Here is an 18,533-nt window from a genome sequence, read left to right on the forward strand (position 1 = left end):
GCTATTCTGACCGTGGCGGTAAAGCCGCGGTCAGAAAAGGGGAACCAGCGGTTTCCCGCCGGTTTTCCCCTGGCCCAGGGAATCCTCCATGACGGCGCTGCTTGCAGCGCCGCCATGGGGATTCCGACCCCCTTCCCGCCAGCCTGTTTCTGGCGGTTTTCACCGCCAGAACCAGGATGGCGGGAACGGGTGTCGTGGGGCCCCTGGGGCCCCTGCACTGCCCATGCCACTGGCATGGGCAGTGCAGGGGCCCCCTCACAGGGCCCCATACAGATTTTCACTGTCTGCTTTGCAGACAGTGAAAATCGCGACGGGTGCCACTGCACCCGTCGCACCCCTGCAACTCCGCCGGCTCCATTCGGAGCCAGCTTCCTCGTTGCAGGGGCTTTCCCGCTGGGCCGGCGGGCGGCCTTTTGGCCGGCCCAGCGGGAAAGTTGGAATGGCTGCCGCGGTCTTTTGACCGCGGGGCAGTCATTCGGCGGTAACTGCATGGCGGGCGGCGACCGCCTCCCGCCGCGGTCAGAATGACCGCCTTAATGTTTTATGGGCCCTGGAGTTTAAGGCAGAGTCCCTGTACACCGGCAGTCGTGAATGAGTATGAAAGACTGAGAATGTTTAAGGGTATTTGTGAGTGAGAATGAGAACCAGTGAGTGAGAGTACGCGTATAGTTGTGTGAAAATGACACTGAGTGAAAGGAAGTATGGGTCAGAATTAGTGAAAGTATGAGTGAATTAGAGTAAGTGATGGGGAGATTGAGTGAATAGGGTGTGAGTATGAGTGTGAGTAAGTGAGAGTGTGGGTGAGTAAAAGTGTGTTTGTTTGTGTGTTTTATGCTTGTGAGTCTGCCAGAGGCCATTGCATATTCAAATCAATCCTTGACTTATGGGGCCTCCCAAGGTAACATGCTGTCACTGGCATATTCCAGGTAATTGTTGGCACAGCATAATGAAAGTCCTGACATACTGGAAATAATTCATTGCATACCGGAGACAACGATGGCCAAATCGTGTTGCTGGCAGACTGCAGATAATTCTTAACATATAGGGAGCATACTGGTGGTAATACTTGGCAACCATGTCATAATGTGGGTGGTGGGTTAGGAAGTCAGTCATGAGAAAATGCTGGCTCTGCCATACTGAGAGTAATTGGGACATGTGGGTCACCTACGGGATATGGCGGGATCCCTATGGTGTGATTTGCCACAACCATGGCTCCCTTAACACTGCATGTCTGCTGAGCAGATATCAGGTTTAAGGCACCTGCTCAGCAAACTTTTTGATTAGAGGTGCAACCTCCCAAATAGGCATCTGTGTCCGTTAAACACTAAACAAATGGTCTAATGTGCAGGAAGTGTTTCATGCATTATTGACCATTGTACATTTTCCCTGCACTTCGCCATGCCTTGCATAGCAGACCAGAGAAGGAAAAATCAAAGCAGTAGCCCAGTCGTCAGTTGGCTATGAACTAGTGAGCTTAAGGCAGATGGACCATCTATAAAGGGTTACTGTTGGCTCTGTCAATGGTAAGCCTGTGGTTCTCCATGTCTAACTGGGGCAGGGGATCCACAGGGTTGCCTGGGAAGGAGGCCCACAGCTTCACAACCTTCCCAAACCCTAAATGACTTCCAAAGTTCCAAAAGGTCTGACTAGATTTGGTTCAAAGAGAGAGAGGCTGGTATGCCTCGAGGACCAGATGCCAGTTGGGACAAGCCCAAATATTCTTTCTGTAGGCATGATTTATACGGCCTGAGGCCCACCAGTGTGTGAATGTGTTAGCACGTCAGACCATATTAAGTTAACTTATAAGGGGACGCGTTGTAGGTCAATGGACCTTTTTTTTGACTGCGCTTCGAGTAGTTTCCACCATGTAAATCCGTACCAATACAAATCGATAGCAATAACAATCGATAACATGAACAATCAATAGGAATCAGTCATTTCCACTCACCATGACCTCTCGGCCATGAATAACCACACCTTTATGTAAAAGTTAGAATGTTTATTTCCCTATATTAAGAACGTTAATGTCACGTAACTTAGGGCCAGATGTAGCAAGATCAGAATAGCAATTTCAGAATCGCAAATCCTGATGCAGAACGGTGTCTCAGACACCGTCTGCGACTCGCTATGGGGTCGCAAAGACCCACCTCATAAATATTAATGAGGTGGATCGCATTTTGCGACCCCATGGCGAGTCCCTGCACTCACAGGGATGGTGGCCTGCTGAAGTCAGCAGACCTCCATGTCTGTGACTGCTTTTTCAAAAAAGCAGTTTTTTATTTTTATTTTGCAGCCCGTTTTCCTTAAAGGAAAACGAGTTGCAAAATAAAAAAAATAACGAAACCATTTGGTTTCGTTTTTTCAGTGTAGGCAGTGGTCCATTGGACCACTGCCTGCTCTGAAAAAACCTTTTTGGTAACATTCACAAAGGGGAAGGGGTCCCATGGGGACCCCTTCCCTTTTGCGAATGAGTTACCACCAGTGTGACACTGGTGGTAACTGCGAATTGCTTTGCAACCGCATTCGTGGTCACAAAGCAATTCTGCATTGCGATGCGAGTCGCAAATAGGAAGGGAACACCCCTTCCTATTTGCGAGTCGCATTCACAATTTGCGAGTCGGTACCGACTCGCAAATTGTGAATGTGCATCGCAGAAGGCTGTTTTCAATGCACAAACTGCGATTTTCGCAGTTTGCACCATGCAAACGGCTTCCTACATCTGGCCCTTAGTCTCAAAATCAAATGATAAGCATACAGAAGCAATACTGGCTGAACAAAGCGCCTAAAGAATCGCAATCTAATCAAAGCTTGAGTCACTACACATTCTAAGGTTGCAGTACAAATGAACAGCACGAATAACTGTGCAAACAAAATGATATACATTTAGATTCAGCAAAGAAAAGACATCAACTGTTATCACATATAGCGAGCATCATTAGTGAGTACCGTAACTAAACTACAGATTAGAATAGCATGTTTGGACTTCATGCAAAACAATTTAGTCAATACAAATTTGAAAAAACATCTAACTATGGCTCTATCAAAATTAGTGGTTGGTACCTAGGGACAAAAGCAAATAGACATAACAATCAGTAACTTTGTCTTATGCCTTGCCTCAGTATGGTTCAGCAAGCTGTGACAATCTTCGTCAACTGGACATCAGTTCGGTCAGTATGGTATCGGAATTTAGCATTAAAGTACAGGAAAAGCAAATTCTCTTCATGCAGTTCGGAAAAGAATAATAACTAAACGCTAAAGAAGAATGGGGAGAATGGCCCATCTCCTCTTGGTGCAGTCCGGCTAAGTTAGATTTCCTAAAACTACCTCCCACGTAGTCATTGGTCAAAGAATCTCATGTTTGCATTTAGTCCAATTAAAGTAGAATCCCAAATCTATGAATTTACTAATACACAATTCACATATCCATGATTGGCTCCTCTTCTCCTGTTCCCCTCTTTTGGCTTGTCAGGTATCAATATTGTAGCAGCTTATACTCCAGTCAGTGCATCCATTGTTTTCTCCTGGGAAGGTCATTCTTACACATACTACGTTATACTATGTATCCCTAGCTAGTACAACATTTTGTAGCAAGCAGTTCTCATGAGAAATAATGTCAGCTACGAGCACTTGGTCCGTACAGTGGAAAATCACAATTTATTTCTCCAAGCAGCCATTTTATAAGTCGCCTAAGAAATGCAGCTTGACATGAGGCCGTGCAACTAGGCCCAATACCTCGCTGAATTAAGGCCTACGTTTAATAAAGCTAATACATAGTACATAACCCTTAATATGTCATACTGCTACATTAATCAAAACATAAGCTCAACATTCTACATTAATAAGCTATTAATGAGGACACTTTGTGAATATTGACGGCCACTCAAGTAGGCACAACTTCAAATGCGTGCATTATTTTTTCTACATTAATTCATTTTCTATGCAAATTCAACACTCAGAATACATGAATATTCATTAGTAAAATTCAGCGTTAACAAATGCACAATCATTGACCCTGACTGGCCGCCATGAAGAGGAGGAAAGGTGAAGGAACACTGGGTGGAGCCAGGTTGCCCAACAAACAGCGAGTGCTTGAAACCAAATGGAGAGGCAGAGGAAGGGTGGGTGTCAAATGAAATACTTAACTGAAATAACTAACTGAAAGAAATTAAACAGATCAATTGGTACTGAAATCAGCAAAAGTGTGCGATGTATACCGCAAGAGTTTAAAAAGTAAAATTAGCAAATGAAAAGACAAATTCGTAAGCCAAAGCCAGTGTACAAAGGGCATAAAAAGTGGGAGGTAAACTAGTCAGGGAAACCTGAACACTAACAGTTCTAGCATGCTTTGAATTAAAATCCTTGTGTCCGGGGGCAATGGGTTAGAATACCGGATTGGGACTTTTCTTACACTCTAAGGGCCAGATGTAGGTAGCTGTTTGCATGTCGCAAACTGCCAAAAACACAGTTTGCGCCATGCAAACAGCTTAACGCGATGCACATCCCCAAATTGCGAGTCGGTACTGACTCGCAATTTGGGGATGCGACTCGCAAATAGGAAGGGGTGTTCCTTTCCTATTTGCGACCGCATCGCTATGCTGAGTTGCTTTGTGACCGCGAATGCGGTCGCAAACCAACTCGCAGTTACCACCCACTTGAAGTGGGTGGTAACTCATTCGCAAAAGGGAGGGGGTCCCCATGGGACCCCTTCCCCTTTGTGAATGCCAAAAAAAAAGTTTTTTCAGAGCAGGCAGTGGTCCTTCTGAAAAAAACGAAACCAAATGGTTTCGGAAGTTTTTCTTTTTGCAACTCGTTTTCCTTTAAGGAAAATGGGCTGCAAAAAGAAAAAAAACTGCCTTTATTAAAAAAGCAGTCACAGACATGGAGGTCTGCTGTCTCCAGTATGCCACCATCCCTGTGAGTGCAGGGACTCACTATGGGGTCGCAAACTGCGACCCACCTCATTAATATTCATGAGGTGGGTCTTTGCGACCCAATAGCGAGTCGCAGAAGGTGTCTGAGACACCTTTCTGCATAAAAGTTTGCGAGTTGCAAATCGCGAGTCGGTATGACTCGCAATTTGCAACTCGCAAAATTTTACTTTGCTACATCTGGCCCTTAGTGCCTATAATTACATCCAGTGTATCCGAGTGCTTTTAAGGCTGTTTTATGTAGTTCTGTTTCTGTGGGTTCCCACATGTCCTGGCAGTCTGGTTTTGATTCCGAAGTTTGTAGTTTGATTACTCCCCACTCCCCCATTCTTCCTCCTTTTTATGGGCTGGCTTGACAGAACAGCTGTCGACAGAAAATTACTGTGAGCACCATCAGAGAGGGGTGTTGACTCTGTCCACAGGTTGGGAGCCAGGAGTACATGTTTTGATTGGCAGATGTTATGTGCTGCAACAAAAAAAGCATACTTGCCCTTGACACAGTTGTAACCATTTTGTGTACTTAGCCGGCTGCCTACTCTACAACTGTAGTCATTCCTTACGAGGGTCTGCCCCAAGATCATTGCACCTCCACCAGAGAGGGGTGTTGACTCTGTCCACAGGTTGGGAGCCAGGAGTACATGTTTTAATTGGCAGATGTTATGTGCTGCCACAAAAAAACATACTTGCCCTTGACACAGCTGTAACCATTTTGTTTACTTAGCCGGCTGCCTACTCTACAACTGTAGTCATTCCTAATGAGGGTCTACCCCAAGATCAATGCACCTCATACCATCTGATTTCACTCTTTAACGCTGGTATTAAGATCTATGCTAAAATGTTAACTGCACGTCTGGCCCGCACATTGTCTCTTCTTATTCACCCAGATCAATGTGGGTTCATGCCCTGCTAGAGCACTTGGCACTGTATTCGTCGAGTTCAGGCAGCCCTCTCCCAGGCCCCGGAACTGAATGACAAACTGGTCCTTCTCCTAATAGATTTCTGTAAAGCGTTCAACGCCATTTCTTGGGCATTTGTGGAAGTAGTCCTGCTGCACATGGGACTGGGAATAAAATTCCGTAAAATAATTAGGCCCTCATTACAAGATTGGCGGTAATGACTGCCTACCGCCACGGCGATGGCCACCAACATACCCCCACAGTGGCTACGAGCCGGCAACGCGTATTATGTCCACCTGCGGTATACCGCCAGAAATCTGGCAGAACACCGCCAGTGGTCATGGCGGTAAGGCGGCGCTGCTGACAGCAGCACCGCCACGCCAGCAAAACACCGCCGACCGTATCATGAGCAATGATAAGGCCTGGCGGTGTTTTGCTGGCAGACGCTGCTGCTGCCAGCAGCGCCGCGGACTGTCTCCAGCCGGAGGACCCCCGGTTCTCTGCCCGGACAGGGGGGGGGGGGGGGGGGGTGTTGTGTGTATGTGAGTGGGGTGTGTGTGTGTATGTTTTGGGATGCGTGCATGCGGGTGTGAGTCGCTGTGGATGCCTGCGTGAATGAGTGATTGTGAGTGTTGTGTGTTGTCGATGCATGTGTGTGACAAGGTCTGTTGGTGTATGTTGTGGCATGTGGGTATGTATGTCTGCATGCGTGGGTGGTGGTGGGTATGCGTGTGTGCATGTGTGTGTATGGGTGCGCGTGTGGGTGTGTATATGTGAGGGGGGCAGGAGTGGGTGGGGGAGGACTCTGGGGAGGGGGCAGGGACTGGGGAGACCCCTATTAGTGCCACGGAACGGATTCCCTGGCACTGATAGTGCCTACTGCCATGGTTTTCGTGGCGTACAGAAAAACCACGGAAGCCATGGCGGTACGCCGGGTCGTAATCCAGAGGGTGGAAATGTGATGGCTGCCAGGCTGGAGACCAAAGTCCCAGCGGCCGTTACCACCCTGGCGGTCGGTGTGTTAAAATGGCGGTTTTGGATGGCGGCAACCTCCATGGTCCAAATCCCCATTACCGCCGCTTCAACACCGACCGCCAGAGTTGTAATGAGGGCCATAGTCTCTTATACCATGCAGAGTGAATGGTGCTTTATCCCCCTATTTCCAATCCGAAAAGGAACGCACCAGGGATGCCCCCTTCCCCTGCTATTGTTCACTCTATCCATAGAGCCCTTGGCACGCCTTCTGCGCTGCGACCCACTGCTGCGGGGATGGAGATGGGGGAATGGACTGGAAGACAGAGTAGCACTATACGCGGACAATGTCCTTGTTTTCCTAGGGGATCCTCCAACCTCGGGTCCTAGATGTCTGGAGCTGCTGGATCTTTATGGGGAGGCTTCAGGTCTTTGCATGAATGCGAACAAGTCTATCCTGGTGGAGGTGGAGGGAGATGCCTAGGGCCGCTGCTGGTGCCCAAACTTCCCAATATGGAGAAATGCCATTGAATATCTAGGGATCCACATATCACACTTCCTGGAACTAGCCTGGCAGCTTAACTTCCAGAGTCTGACCTTGACCCTTGATCAAGATCTGTATAGATGGAAGGGCCTACCGCTCAACCCCATGGAGCCTAAAGCACTCTTTAAGATGATGTGGCCTCCCCGCTACCTCTATGTGTTAGTGAATTTCCCATACCCCATATCACATGGGTGGTTTTGTTCCCTGACATCTAAAGTTACCACCTTTACATGGAATGGAGGGCTGCATAGAGTGGTCTTCAACGCGGCGCAGAAGTCACCGTTCAAAGGAGAGTGGGGCATCTCAGACATATATGCATACTACCTAACCACACAACTATTGCCTGTTAATGAATGGTTTACTGGAGGGGGGATGAACCAGCCTACTGCCTTGAAATCTACTCAGTGGGATTAGATAGGCTTCTAGGCCTACTGTATGGTGAGAGGATGTCAGTGGAGATACCATCAGGTACTCAAATAGCAATACATTGTTGGAGAGTGGCTCTACGCCTGATACAGTGGGATCACCACTTAATGCAAATGACTCCCTTGTGGCTGGGCACATGGCTACAGCAAATCTCAACATTGAAGGGCTTCCACCAGTGGGACCAGATAGGAATAACATACCTGGGGGACATCTACAAATGGGCCAGTTTGATGTCCTTTCAGGATTTAAAAGAACAATATACTCTAGCAAATACACAACTCTTCTGCTTCTTACAGATAAAACACGGCCTTAGGTCACACTTTCCCCCAGACACTCAACTCACAGAATACAGCCCACTAGAGGCAAAGATACTAATGGGGCAATTGGGGAAGAAAGCAATAACCCAAATCTACTGATCTTTGCTCACTCATGCCCCAGATGGCTTAGACTCACTGAGACAGAAATGGGTAAACTGAGTCGGTGAATTAAACGATGACAACTGGAGAGAAACATCCCTGGCCCCAAGGGAACTGGCCATATCCACACAATTACGCATGGTACATTTCAACTACTTTCATGCAACTTACCTGTCCCCGGCACGCATGCAGAGAATGTTCCCAGAGGCCCAGCCGGCCTATGCAACCTTCCCGCTGGGGATTTCTTTCATGTGGCATGGGAATGCCCGCAGCTAAGTCCCTTCTGGGAGGCAGTGGTGGAGGGGGGAGATTTAAGAGGTCCTGGGACGCCCGATGGAATTGACCCCTAAAATAGCGCTGTTGGGGCTAAAGGGGGAGTTGGGAGGGCGACGAGCAGACTGCAATTTTATAGGAGTGGCCTGCCTAATAGCCAAGAGAGATAGCCTGTCTGTGGAAGTAACCCACACCCCATCGTTAGCAGTATGGTGGGCGGATGTTGATTGGTGTGCACAAGAAGAAAAGCTGATTTATACATCTCGCGGCTGTCCTCAGAAGCATGACAAAGTGTGGGGGAAATGGTAGAACTATTACGGGTTGACAATATAGAAGGGCCGCAACATGTGGGGATGGTCATGCATGCGATTTTACAGTTCTGAATATTCAGTGCTTGTTACCAGTATTGTATGGTGGTATGGAAGGTGCGCACTGTTATAAGAAAAAGTGACTTGGGTACTATGTTGTTTTTCTCTAGAAGCAGCAAAGATAGAAAGAGGGCAGTTATTAACAAACATGGGTTTTTAGGTCTTATTTAAGAGTTCAAGTGTCACGTGACCTTTTCAATTACACCAATATTATTCTACAGTTCTTTGCTTCCACACCAATCCATATCTATTCCCACGCTATTTACTTATAATGTTTCACATTACCATGCAACATTCCTTTAATGCCAGCCGGATTGGCATTGCCAATATTGCCAATGCCCGTATATTGTTTTAGTAAAACTTGAGCTATGCCTGCTGGTCACACCGATGCAGGGCCTTTAGTACCTTTGCTTTGTGTCAATATAAAACATATTTTCCTGTGATGTGCATTAAAACTAAAAACTGTTTCTATACCTGTTCAATAAACATATTTCTTCTGGTCAGAATCCATAATATTCTATATTTTTTCCTTCTTTTGTTAGTTTATGCTTGCTGAAAATTAGATGAGCATTGCGTCCTTCCCATGACCGTGGGAGACATTTGATATTTCTATCATGCTGCCCACTAAAGTTTAGTACTTTTAAATAAATCAGTAATCACTAAGTTGGGACCTGAAACTAATCCTAATGGAATAAATCTATGGTTTTAATAATGTACATTTCTTCTATTTCTGAGCTCACTATTACATTTATTGATTACTGTAACTGAGGTTGCCGTCTCCCTAGACCATACCTGTGGTACTGTGACAGAAATGCTTCCCTTAGGTCACAGGGGTCCATAGTTCCCTGGTGGGTTTCAGTTGGATGGTTGCTTATGTGCAGCCCCCTGGCATGGGGAGCACCCGTTGAAATCCTCTCACTTTTTGTGGTTAGCATGTGGGGTACAGATAATGCAGGACTCCCTAGGTTCAGGTGTGCCGCCTTCCTGCAGTGCCACCATGACACACTGCTGGGGGTCAGCATTTGAGGCAAAGACGTGAACTTGGCAGCTCCTCTGGCAGGTAGTTTATTTGGGGTCACAAGGTGCTTGGTGCAGTGGGGCCTAGTGTGACTTGGTACATAGAGCACAGTTGGTTGTACCATTTAATGTGAGTCCTAACATGTGCGTCTGCACAACCACAAGCACTTGTAGACCTGGAGTGCTGGAGGAAGGTGAGGGACAGAGGAAGTGTGGGCCAAACCCAAACCCCCACCCACACACTCATTCAGCCCAGGTGTTTTTCCCAGTTTACTTCCTGGCCAGTGCGTCCATGGTACTTCTGCAACCTTTGCTGCACTGCAGGGTGTTTTAGGTTATTCTACAAGCCCTTACTACGAGTGAGCCATTACTTTTGATTGGGCTGATAACAGGCATTACCAACCCCTCTGGAATCATGATGGTGCTATTACACTTGGAAATTTTACCTACTGCTGGCAAAACACCTTGGAAAACATGCGGAAATCAGCCTGGTAAATACGATTGTACCATGTTATTGCTGGAAATCTCATAATACCCATTATTTTGCTCCCCAGCAATTAACAGGACCCCTGGCAATGGTAATTGCAGAGTTGGAGGAATGATGTCTATTGTGCAATGTCATTCGTAGTAATGGCGACTCTGGCTTTAAGTTAGCATTCCCAATCTTTCTAATAAGCACTCCTTTTTCATAGTCATTTATATTTTTATGTCATTGTTCTTTGGATCTGCTTCCTAGTCTAGTGGTTGTGTCTGAGGTGTTTTTAAAAGAAGTATTGACACAATGGGGATGAATCGGATCCTAATTCATTGAATCATTCAGACTACAGGATATGGTGGCGGCAGACAAGGTTCTCGATGAGGTTTCGAAGACCATGAAGGAGTATCCCCTGAATTTCCGAGGGGCGCGGATTCTCACTGGGAATGAGGAGGGATCGCTTGGCTGGATTACAGTCAACTACCTCCTTAAGTCTTTTGTTACGGTAAGTGGCTTGGTCATGCAGTATGTGTAGAGTTCATCACATTGCCTCTCTTCTCTCTAGAATATTCAAAGTGACTGGTCTTTGAAAGAAATTGGGAAATCATTTGAGAGACTGGTTCCACAAAATGTCTGTAGGGCTTGGATAGAATCAAGCACATTTTAGCCAATCTTAAAGGCCTGGGCTAAACAAGCTTAATATTAGTCTAAGCCTGATATCTATGTGATAGCCTCTGTCCCTTGTGAGGCATCAGATAGTAACACAGCACGGTGGCAGAGGCCATAATATAAAGAAGGGAAATAGCCTCCCTTCCCTCTGTTAATGTAGTAAAATACAGTCTTTATTGGGTAAAGTACACCCTCACAACCCTGGGCTCCTGCGCTCCTGCACCTGCTACACTGATAATAACTGAGCCACTGGACCAGCCAGCAGTATTCCTATCTGATAGAGACTTCTAGCTGCAGATTCTTTACCTTAGAATTCCCTGGCGTCATCTTCGAATCCGGAATTTTTCTGCTGAGCAGTACCCAGCACTTGCTGTGGGGTGGCGTTGTTTGGATCCCCTTTCGTCATCCGGCTCCACGTAGCATCGTCAGCGTCGTTGGAGCAGTCTATCCCATCACAGTTGTCTATATAGACGCCACCTCGGCACGTGTACTTCAGTTCTTTTCCTTCCGCGCCAGTTAAGCGCAGATCCGGATTAGAGCTACCCTTTCTTTTACGTTCGTCGAGGGCCTTTCATCTTTTTGACTGTTTGAAGTCATGTCTTCAAGAAAGACTGGGTTCAAGCTGTGTGGTGCATGTCATCGCACCATGTCAGTGACGGACCTGCACCGAGTTTGCCTTTGGTGCCTCGAGAAGGATCACAATTCCACCTTGTTCTCCGACTGTCAGGCCATGGCTCCGAAGGCCTTGAGGGAGAGATCCCTTAAGCTTCTTGCGGCCCGACAGCCGTCTTCGGTCGGCGTGACTCCGAGGAGGTCACGGTCCCGCAGTAGGAGCGGTCGTGGCACTGTTACCAGAGCCCCAAGTCCTCTTCCTCGCATTCGAGGTCATCTGATCATTCAGGTAAGAGGCACAAGCAGAAGACGAAGTCCAAGCGGATTTCGACTTCGCCATGCCTGTCGGCCGACGAGGCATCTAGGAAACGTTGACGTTCCAAGCGCAGTTCCGCAGAGCCATCGCCAGGGTTGACTCGCGTCTTACCCCTTTTCTGGGGTCCGGGGAGACCCCCGCTCAAATAAAAGAATTTTACAAGGTCATGCGTCTCGTTTTTGAGCGGGCTACACCCTCGGGTGGGTCTTTGGGCCCGAGTGGTCAGCAGGGGCCCCTTTGGGTTCGACATCGGCAGCTTCGGCCTCATTGCCGGTGGTGACCCCAGGATCCGATACTGGATCCGGACCGGCGCCGGTCCCTCACAGTCAACCTCCTCAGGTGCCGGGTCCAACTACGACGCTTCCTCAACCACCGGCGCCCACCGGTGGTAGCCCCATCCTCATTCCAGATGATCCAGCGCCGGAGCGACGTCGTATGACGCCGACTCTGACTTCAACGGCGCTGATTCGGCCCAGATCATTGTCTGAGCATTATTTAGAACAGCCAGGCACAGGAGAGGAATGGGAGGGGTCTGAGGACCCCTTGGAATATTACCTGGAACAGGACTGGTCTGAAGATCTAGGGGATGCCAGTGGACTGGACACATCTCCAGATACTGGCATGCTCTCTCCTCCTAATGTGGCTACGGAGGAGGGAGCTTCTTATGCTATGGTGGTGCGTAGGGCAGCTGAGGTCCTGGACCTAGACTTGCCTATGGTGCCAGTCAGGACGAATCTCCTGAGAGAGGTGCTTTAACCGGGGGTAACAACATCAGAGCTGATTTTGCCCTTCAATGAGGCCCTAACAGACATCCTTCTGGGTACATGGTCCAAACCCAGGACAGGGGCTCCTGTGAATAGGACAGTCGGCCGCCGCCATAGATCTGCTCTGAGCGACCCTAGTTTCCTGACCCAACACCCCACCCCTGAGAGCTTGGTAGTCCAAACCTCTACTTCCTGTGTTGCCCTCCCTTCCGCTCACCCGGATAGGGAATCCAAGAGGCTGGACTAGCTTGGAAAGAAAATGTTTCCTTCCACTAGCCTGGCATTGAGGTCCGTAAACACCTCTTGCCTTTTGGGCTGTTTTTCCCATACTTTATGGGATACGGTGGCACAGGTGCTGCCCCAGGTCCCGGAGGGCGCACAGGACACTCTCACCCAGGCTGTCAAGGATGGGAGAGATGCAGCCAAGTTTACGATCAGGTGTGGATTGGACACGACCGACTCTCTGGGCAGAGCAATTTTATCGTCAGTGGCCCTACGTTGCCACGCATGGCTATGTTCAACTGCCTTTTCGGGGGATGTCCAGTCAAGGTTGATGGGCATGCATTTTGATGTCTCTCGCCTTTTTGGTGAGAAGGCAGACTCTGCGCTTGAGAGGTTCAAGGATTCTCGAGCTATGGCCAGATCCGTGGGCCTTTCAGCGCCAGCACAACAGCAGTCTGTCTTTCGCCCCTTTCAAGGCTTGGGAAGGGGCGTTGTACCACACCAGCCACAGTTTAGCACCCGTCCTCAGGCTTCACAACATCCCGGAAGAGGACGTGGTCGTGGTACCATCAGACCCAGAGGGTCTGGCCAGAGGTCGGCCATCACACAGCCCCCCTCCACTGCGCTCAAGCCCTCCTAGTGTGGTTCTGCAGGACCACGTCCGTCCAGTTGGAGGGAGGATTACATTTCATCCCCCCACTGGCTTTCCATCACAACTGACAAATGGGTTCTGCAGATCATACGGAAGGGCAACTCCATCCCCTTCCAGTCTTTCCCTCCCTCTATCCCTCCGACAAAAGAAGGGCTGATGGAGGACCATCTGTTTTTGCTCCACAAGGATGTTACGGCTCTCTAGGCCAAGGGAGCCATAGAAAGGGTCCCGATGTCAAAAGTAGGCAGTGGTTGTTATTCCCGCTACTTTCTGATTCCCAAAAAGAACAAGGCCTTCACCCTATCCTGGATTTAAGGGACATCAATCTCTTCCTCAAGAAGGAGAAATTCTAGATGCTCACTCTTGCTCAGTTCTTGTCTGCCCTAGATCAAGGAGACTGGATGGTAGCGTTGGACTTGCAGGACACGTATTTTCGTATCCCCATCCTGCCAGCCCACAGGTGTTACTTGTGGTTCAAGGTGGGCCACGAGCACTTTCAGTTTACCGTGCTCCCTTTCGGTCTCACCAGTGCCCCTCGGATGTTCACAAAGGTGATGGCCGTGGTGGCAGCTCATTTGCGCAGGTCAGGGATTTCAGTCTTCCGCTACCTTGACGATTGGCTGTTGAAGGCTCCCACGCCCCAGGCTCTCGTCAACCATCTCCAGATGACGGCGAACCTCCTGCATTCACTAGGGTTCACTATCAATGTGCCAAAGTCACACCTGACTCCCTCTCAGAAGCTCACTTTTATTGCAGCTGTTCTGGACACAGTGCAGCATCAGACCCATTCTCCCGAGCAGCGAGTTCAGGATATTGAGGTTATGATACCAATGTTTCAGCCTCTATCCTGGATTTCGGTGAAACAGACTCTGAGGCTGCTGGGACTCATGGCTTCCTGTTGGTCAAGCATGCCAGATGGCATATGAGGGCTCTGCAGTGGGACCTGAAGTTCCAATGGGCACAGTAGCATGGGTATCTTACCGATGTGGTTCAGATCTCGGAGGGGACTGCAAAGGATCTGCAGTGGTGGTTGGTGAACTGCGATTGGGTCAAAGGCAGACTCTTCTCCCTTACCCAACCAGATCTCACAGTAGTGACAGATGCGTCACTTCTGGGATGGGGCCATCTGGGAGAGGTGGAGATCAGAGGTCACTGGTCTCTGGCAGGATCCGGGCTCCATATCAACTTGCTGGAGCTTCGGGTGATCCGACTAGCATTAAAAGCATTTCTTCCTATTGTGAAAGGGAACGTTGTGCAGGTGTTCACGGACAACACCACCGCGATCTGGTACTGCAGCAAGCAGGGCAGTGTGGGGTCGTGGCCCCTTTGTCAAGAGGCTCTGCGTCTCTTGACATGGCTGGAACAGCAGGGCATAACCCTGGTGGTTCAACAGCTGGCAGGTTCTCTGAACACCAGGGCCGACAAACTCAGCCGAAAATGTTTAGCGGAACATGAATGGTATCTCCATCCGGAGGTGGTACAAGGACTCTTTCAGCAGTGGGGAGAGCCTTGGTTAGATCTATTCGCCTCTGTAGAGAATGTACAATGTCAGCAGTTTTGCGCATTGGAGTTTCCAAGGGGGCTATCGCTAGGTGACGCTTTTCATCGCAAATGGAGTTCAGGCCTCCTGTACGCCTTTCCGCCCATACCATTTCTGCCCAGAGTTCTCAAGAAAATCAAGAATGACTGGGCCCATGTAAACCTAGTGGGTCCGGATTGGGCACGAAGAGTCTGGTATCCAGAGCTTCTCAAAATGAGCATCAGTCCTCCAATCAGACTGCCTCTTCGGGAGGATCTTCTCTCGCAGCAGCAGGGGAAGGTTCTCCTTCCGAACCTGTCAACTTTGCGGCTTCATGCGTGGAGGTTCAGCGGCGACAGTTGATGGTTTATGACCTCCCTTCCGAAGTCTGTGATGTCATTCTGGCGGCTAGGCGTGCCTCTACTAAGTCGATTTACACCTGCAGATGGAAACGTTTTGTTTCATATTGTACAGAGAGGCCTGTAGATCCTCTTTCTTCTTCTCTTTTTAATATCCTTTTGTTTATTCTATCTCTCGCCCAACAGGGTTGCTCCTTAGGGACACTTAAGGGCTATCCTGCTGCCTTATCGGCTTTTCTACGCTTGCCCGATAAACCATCTTTGTTTAAGTCACCTATAGTACAAAGATTTGTGAAAGAGCTGGTGCATTTGTTCCCACCTGTGCCTTTTGTCATGCCTCAATGGGATCTTAATATTGTTCTTACCTTCCTAATGTGTGCTCCCTTCGAGCCCTTGCATAACTGTCCTCTCCGGCTGCTCACTATTAAAACAGCCTTTTTGGTGGCAATTACATCTGCCAGGAGAGTGAGTGAGCTGCAGGCTTTATCTTCAAAACCACTGTATCTCACGATATATCTTGACAAGTTAGTGTTAAGAACTCATGCCTCTGTCCTCCCCAAGATGGTGACCCCTTTCCATCTGGGTCAATATATCACCCTGCCCACCTTCTTTGCACCACCGCATCCCTCTAAGGAAGAGGAGCGTCTCCATCGACTGGACCCAAAAAGAGCGTTATCGTTCTACCTTGACCGCACAAAAGAGTTCCGGGTGGACAACCAACTCTTTGTGGGCCACTTTGGTGCAAAGAAGGGTCGGGCAGTACAGAAACAGTCCATTTCACGCTGGGTCGTTCTCTGTATAAAGATCTGCTACGTTTTGGCCAAGAAGCGGTCTCCAGAGGGCTTCAGAGCTCACTCTACCAGAGGGAAAGCTGCTACCACTGCGTTAGCTCGTGGTGTGCCCGTGTTGGACATCTGCCAGGCGGCAACGTGGGCTTCCTTGCACATGTTTGCAACACACTACTGCCTGGATAGCCAGGTGAGAAGAGAGGGGCATTTTGCTCGCTCAGTCCTGCAGGACGTCCTAGTATAAAATATATCCTTCAGACCCACCGCAATGGGTTATATCTTGGGTTTCTGATGGATACACTAACTACCTGTGGATTCCTCACCTAAAGAATTCTCCCCTGCGCCAGCCTCGACGGAAATTTCTTCTAGCTGTGCACGTCGACGATGACGTCACAATTGCCTGACTCCACGCGACGCCATATGACGTCATCTAGGCAATAAGAAGCATTCGTCGACGTGCAGATGTCAGTTCCCTTTTTTCCGTGCCTCAGAGTAAAGTTTTTTCTTCGAGGCTCACAGGGAGCTACAGTTGGGAATCGACGGTTACAATGTCGCAGCCAAGGAAATCCGGCTTTAAGCCATGTAACCAGTGCGGGGGTCGAATGTCGGTTACCGATCCCCATGAGAATTGCCTCTGGTGCCTTAGCTCCGACCATGAGGTCGAGTCATGCGGCTCCTGCCAGCGCATGAACCCGAAGGCACTCAAGGAAAGGGAGGCAAAATTGTTCTTGCCACGTTCCAAGAAAAAGAAGGAGAGGCATCATCGGAGGGAGTACTCTTCAAGATCCTCGAGGGCTCATCATCGCCATGGTGACTCTCGGCGCCGTCACGACTCCCGGCGCCGATCGAGTAAGGGACGGTCCCGGTCCAGATCAGCATCTCCGTCAGCTCGGCGCCGTCCGACGTGGGAGATTAGCCCGACCGTCACCCCTCCACCTCCTACGACTCCGACTTCACTTAGTCCGGTTTTCGAGGTCGAGCCTCTTCAGCGACCAGATGGTTCTCCTAGCCAGGAGTTATCTGGTCCATCTACGGCGTCTATGCCGGCGCCGGTGCAACAGCATTACCCAGCTTTCCCGGCGCCGGGTACCGATCCTGCGGCTTTTTTAAATGCCATGTTTAATATTTTTTCCACCATAGCGCCGAGTGGAGGACAAGCAGGTCCGTTGGGCCCTTTGGCCTTTAATTTGGGTGTTCCGGCGTCTTATAAGTCGACGCCTTTCACACCATTTTTGTCTACTGCAGCTGAACCGGTGCCGATGCCCTTGACGTCGCCTAGGAGACCTGCTATGGCGCCGATGGATTCACCTCGGATCCAATCCACAGTCAAGGTTCCTGTGGAGCCGGAAGGTCCGGCGTCGGATGGATCCGAGGTTCGGCGCTGACAGAGATCTTCGGCGTCAGCCGACGCCTTATCGACGCCAGGTCTCGAATCTAGGCTTCGATCTAGACGTCTGGCTTTGCCCCTTCTGGAGGAGGAAGAATACAGCAGACAACACCTGGAAGAGGGTGAGATCTTGGAGCCTTCCGGTGACTTTCTAGGACTTGATACTGCAAGTGGCATCGACACCTCCCCTGAGTGGGATCTAGCTTCCCCTGGGGAGTACACTGCGGAAGCTGCTTCGTTCCATGCAGTGATATGAAAGGCTGCAGACTTCTTAGATCTCCCTCTTCCTGCTGCGGAGGTGAAGAGGAACCTGTTGACGGAGGTGTTACATCCAACTTCTGTGACGGCAGAGATTCTCTTGCGTTTTAATGAGGCTCTTCTAGATCCTATTAAAGACATCTGGAAAAAACCTGTGTCTTCAGCGGCTGTCAACAGAGCGGTGGCACGACGCTATCGGGCGGCACCAGTTGACCCTGTCTTCCTCTCCAAGCATCCGACACCGGAGAGCTTAGTGGTTCAGGCCTCCTGTTCTTCCAGATCCTCTCCTGGCTCGTTTCCCGGAACCCCTGCGGACAGGGAATCGAAGAAAATGGACCATTCTGCCAAAAAGGCCTTTTCTTCATGTAGTATGGCTTTAAAGTCAACTAACGCGACCTGTATTTTGGGACGTTATATCCACGCCCTTATGGAGGAAGCGAAAGGCCATCCAAACTTGTCCCAGGAAATGTTACAGTTGCTGACGGACGCTCAGGCGGCGGCGACACAGGTGATCCAGTCTGGGTTAGACACTTCAGACACAGTGGCAAGAGCTATGGGCACGACCATAGTTTCCAGACGACAATCTTGGTTGCGTTAGTCTGGCTTTTCATCAGATGTGCAGGCGACTCTCCTGGATCTGCCCTTTGATGGCGAAAAACTCTTTGGAACAAA

The 18,533-nt window shown here is 49.2% G+C and overlaps 1 protein-coding gene across 1 annotated transcript in view; it reads left to right on the forward strand.

Annotated features, from left to right (window-relative positions):
* LOC138301185 (ectonucleoside triphosphate diphosphohydrolase 8-like) overlaps positions 1-18,533 on the forward strand; it is a 362,446-nt gene that overhangs the window by 266,305 nt on the left and 77,608 nt on the right. The window contains exon 5 of the mRNA XM_069241410.1: positions 10,661-10,820. Coding sequence (XP_069097511.1) covers positions 10,661-10,820 — 160 coding nt within the window. The remainder of the gene's footprint in view (positions 1-10,660; positions 10,821-18,533) is intronic.

The sequence above is a fragment of the Pleurodeles waltl genome, chromosome 6, assembly GCF_031143425.1.
Source record: "Pleurodeles waltl isolate 20211129_DDA chromosome 6, aPleWal1.hap1.20221129, whole genome shotgun sequence".
Classification (NCBI taxonomy): domain Eukaryota; kingdom Metazoa; phylum Chordata; class Amphibia; order Caudata; family Salamandridae; genus Pleurodeles; species Pleurodeles waltl.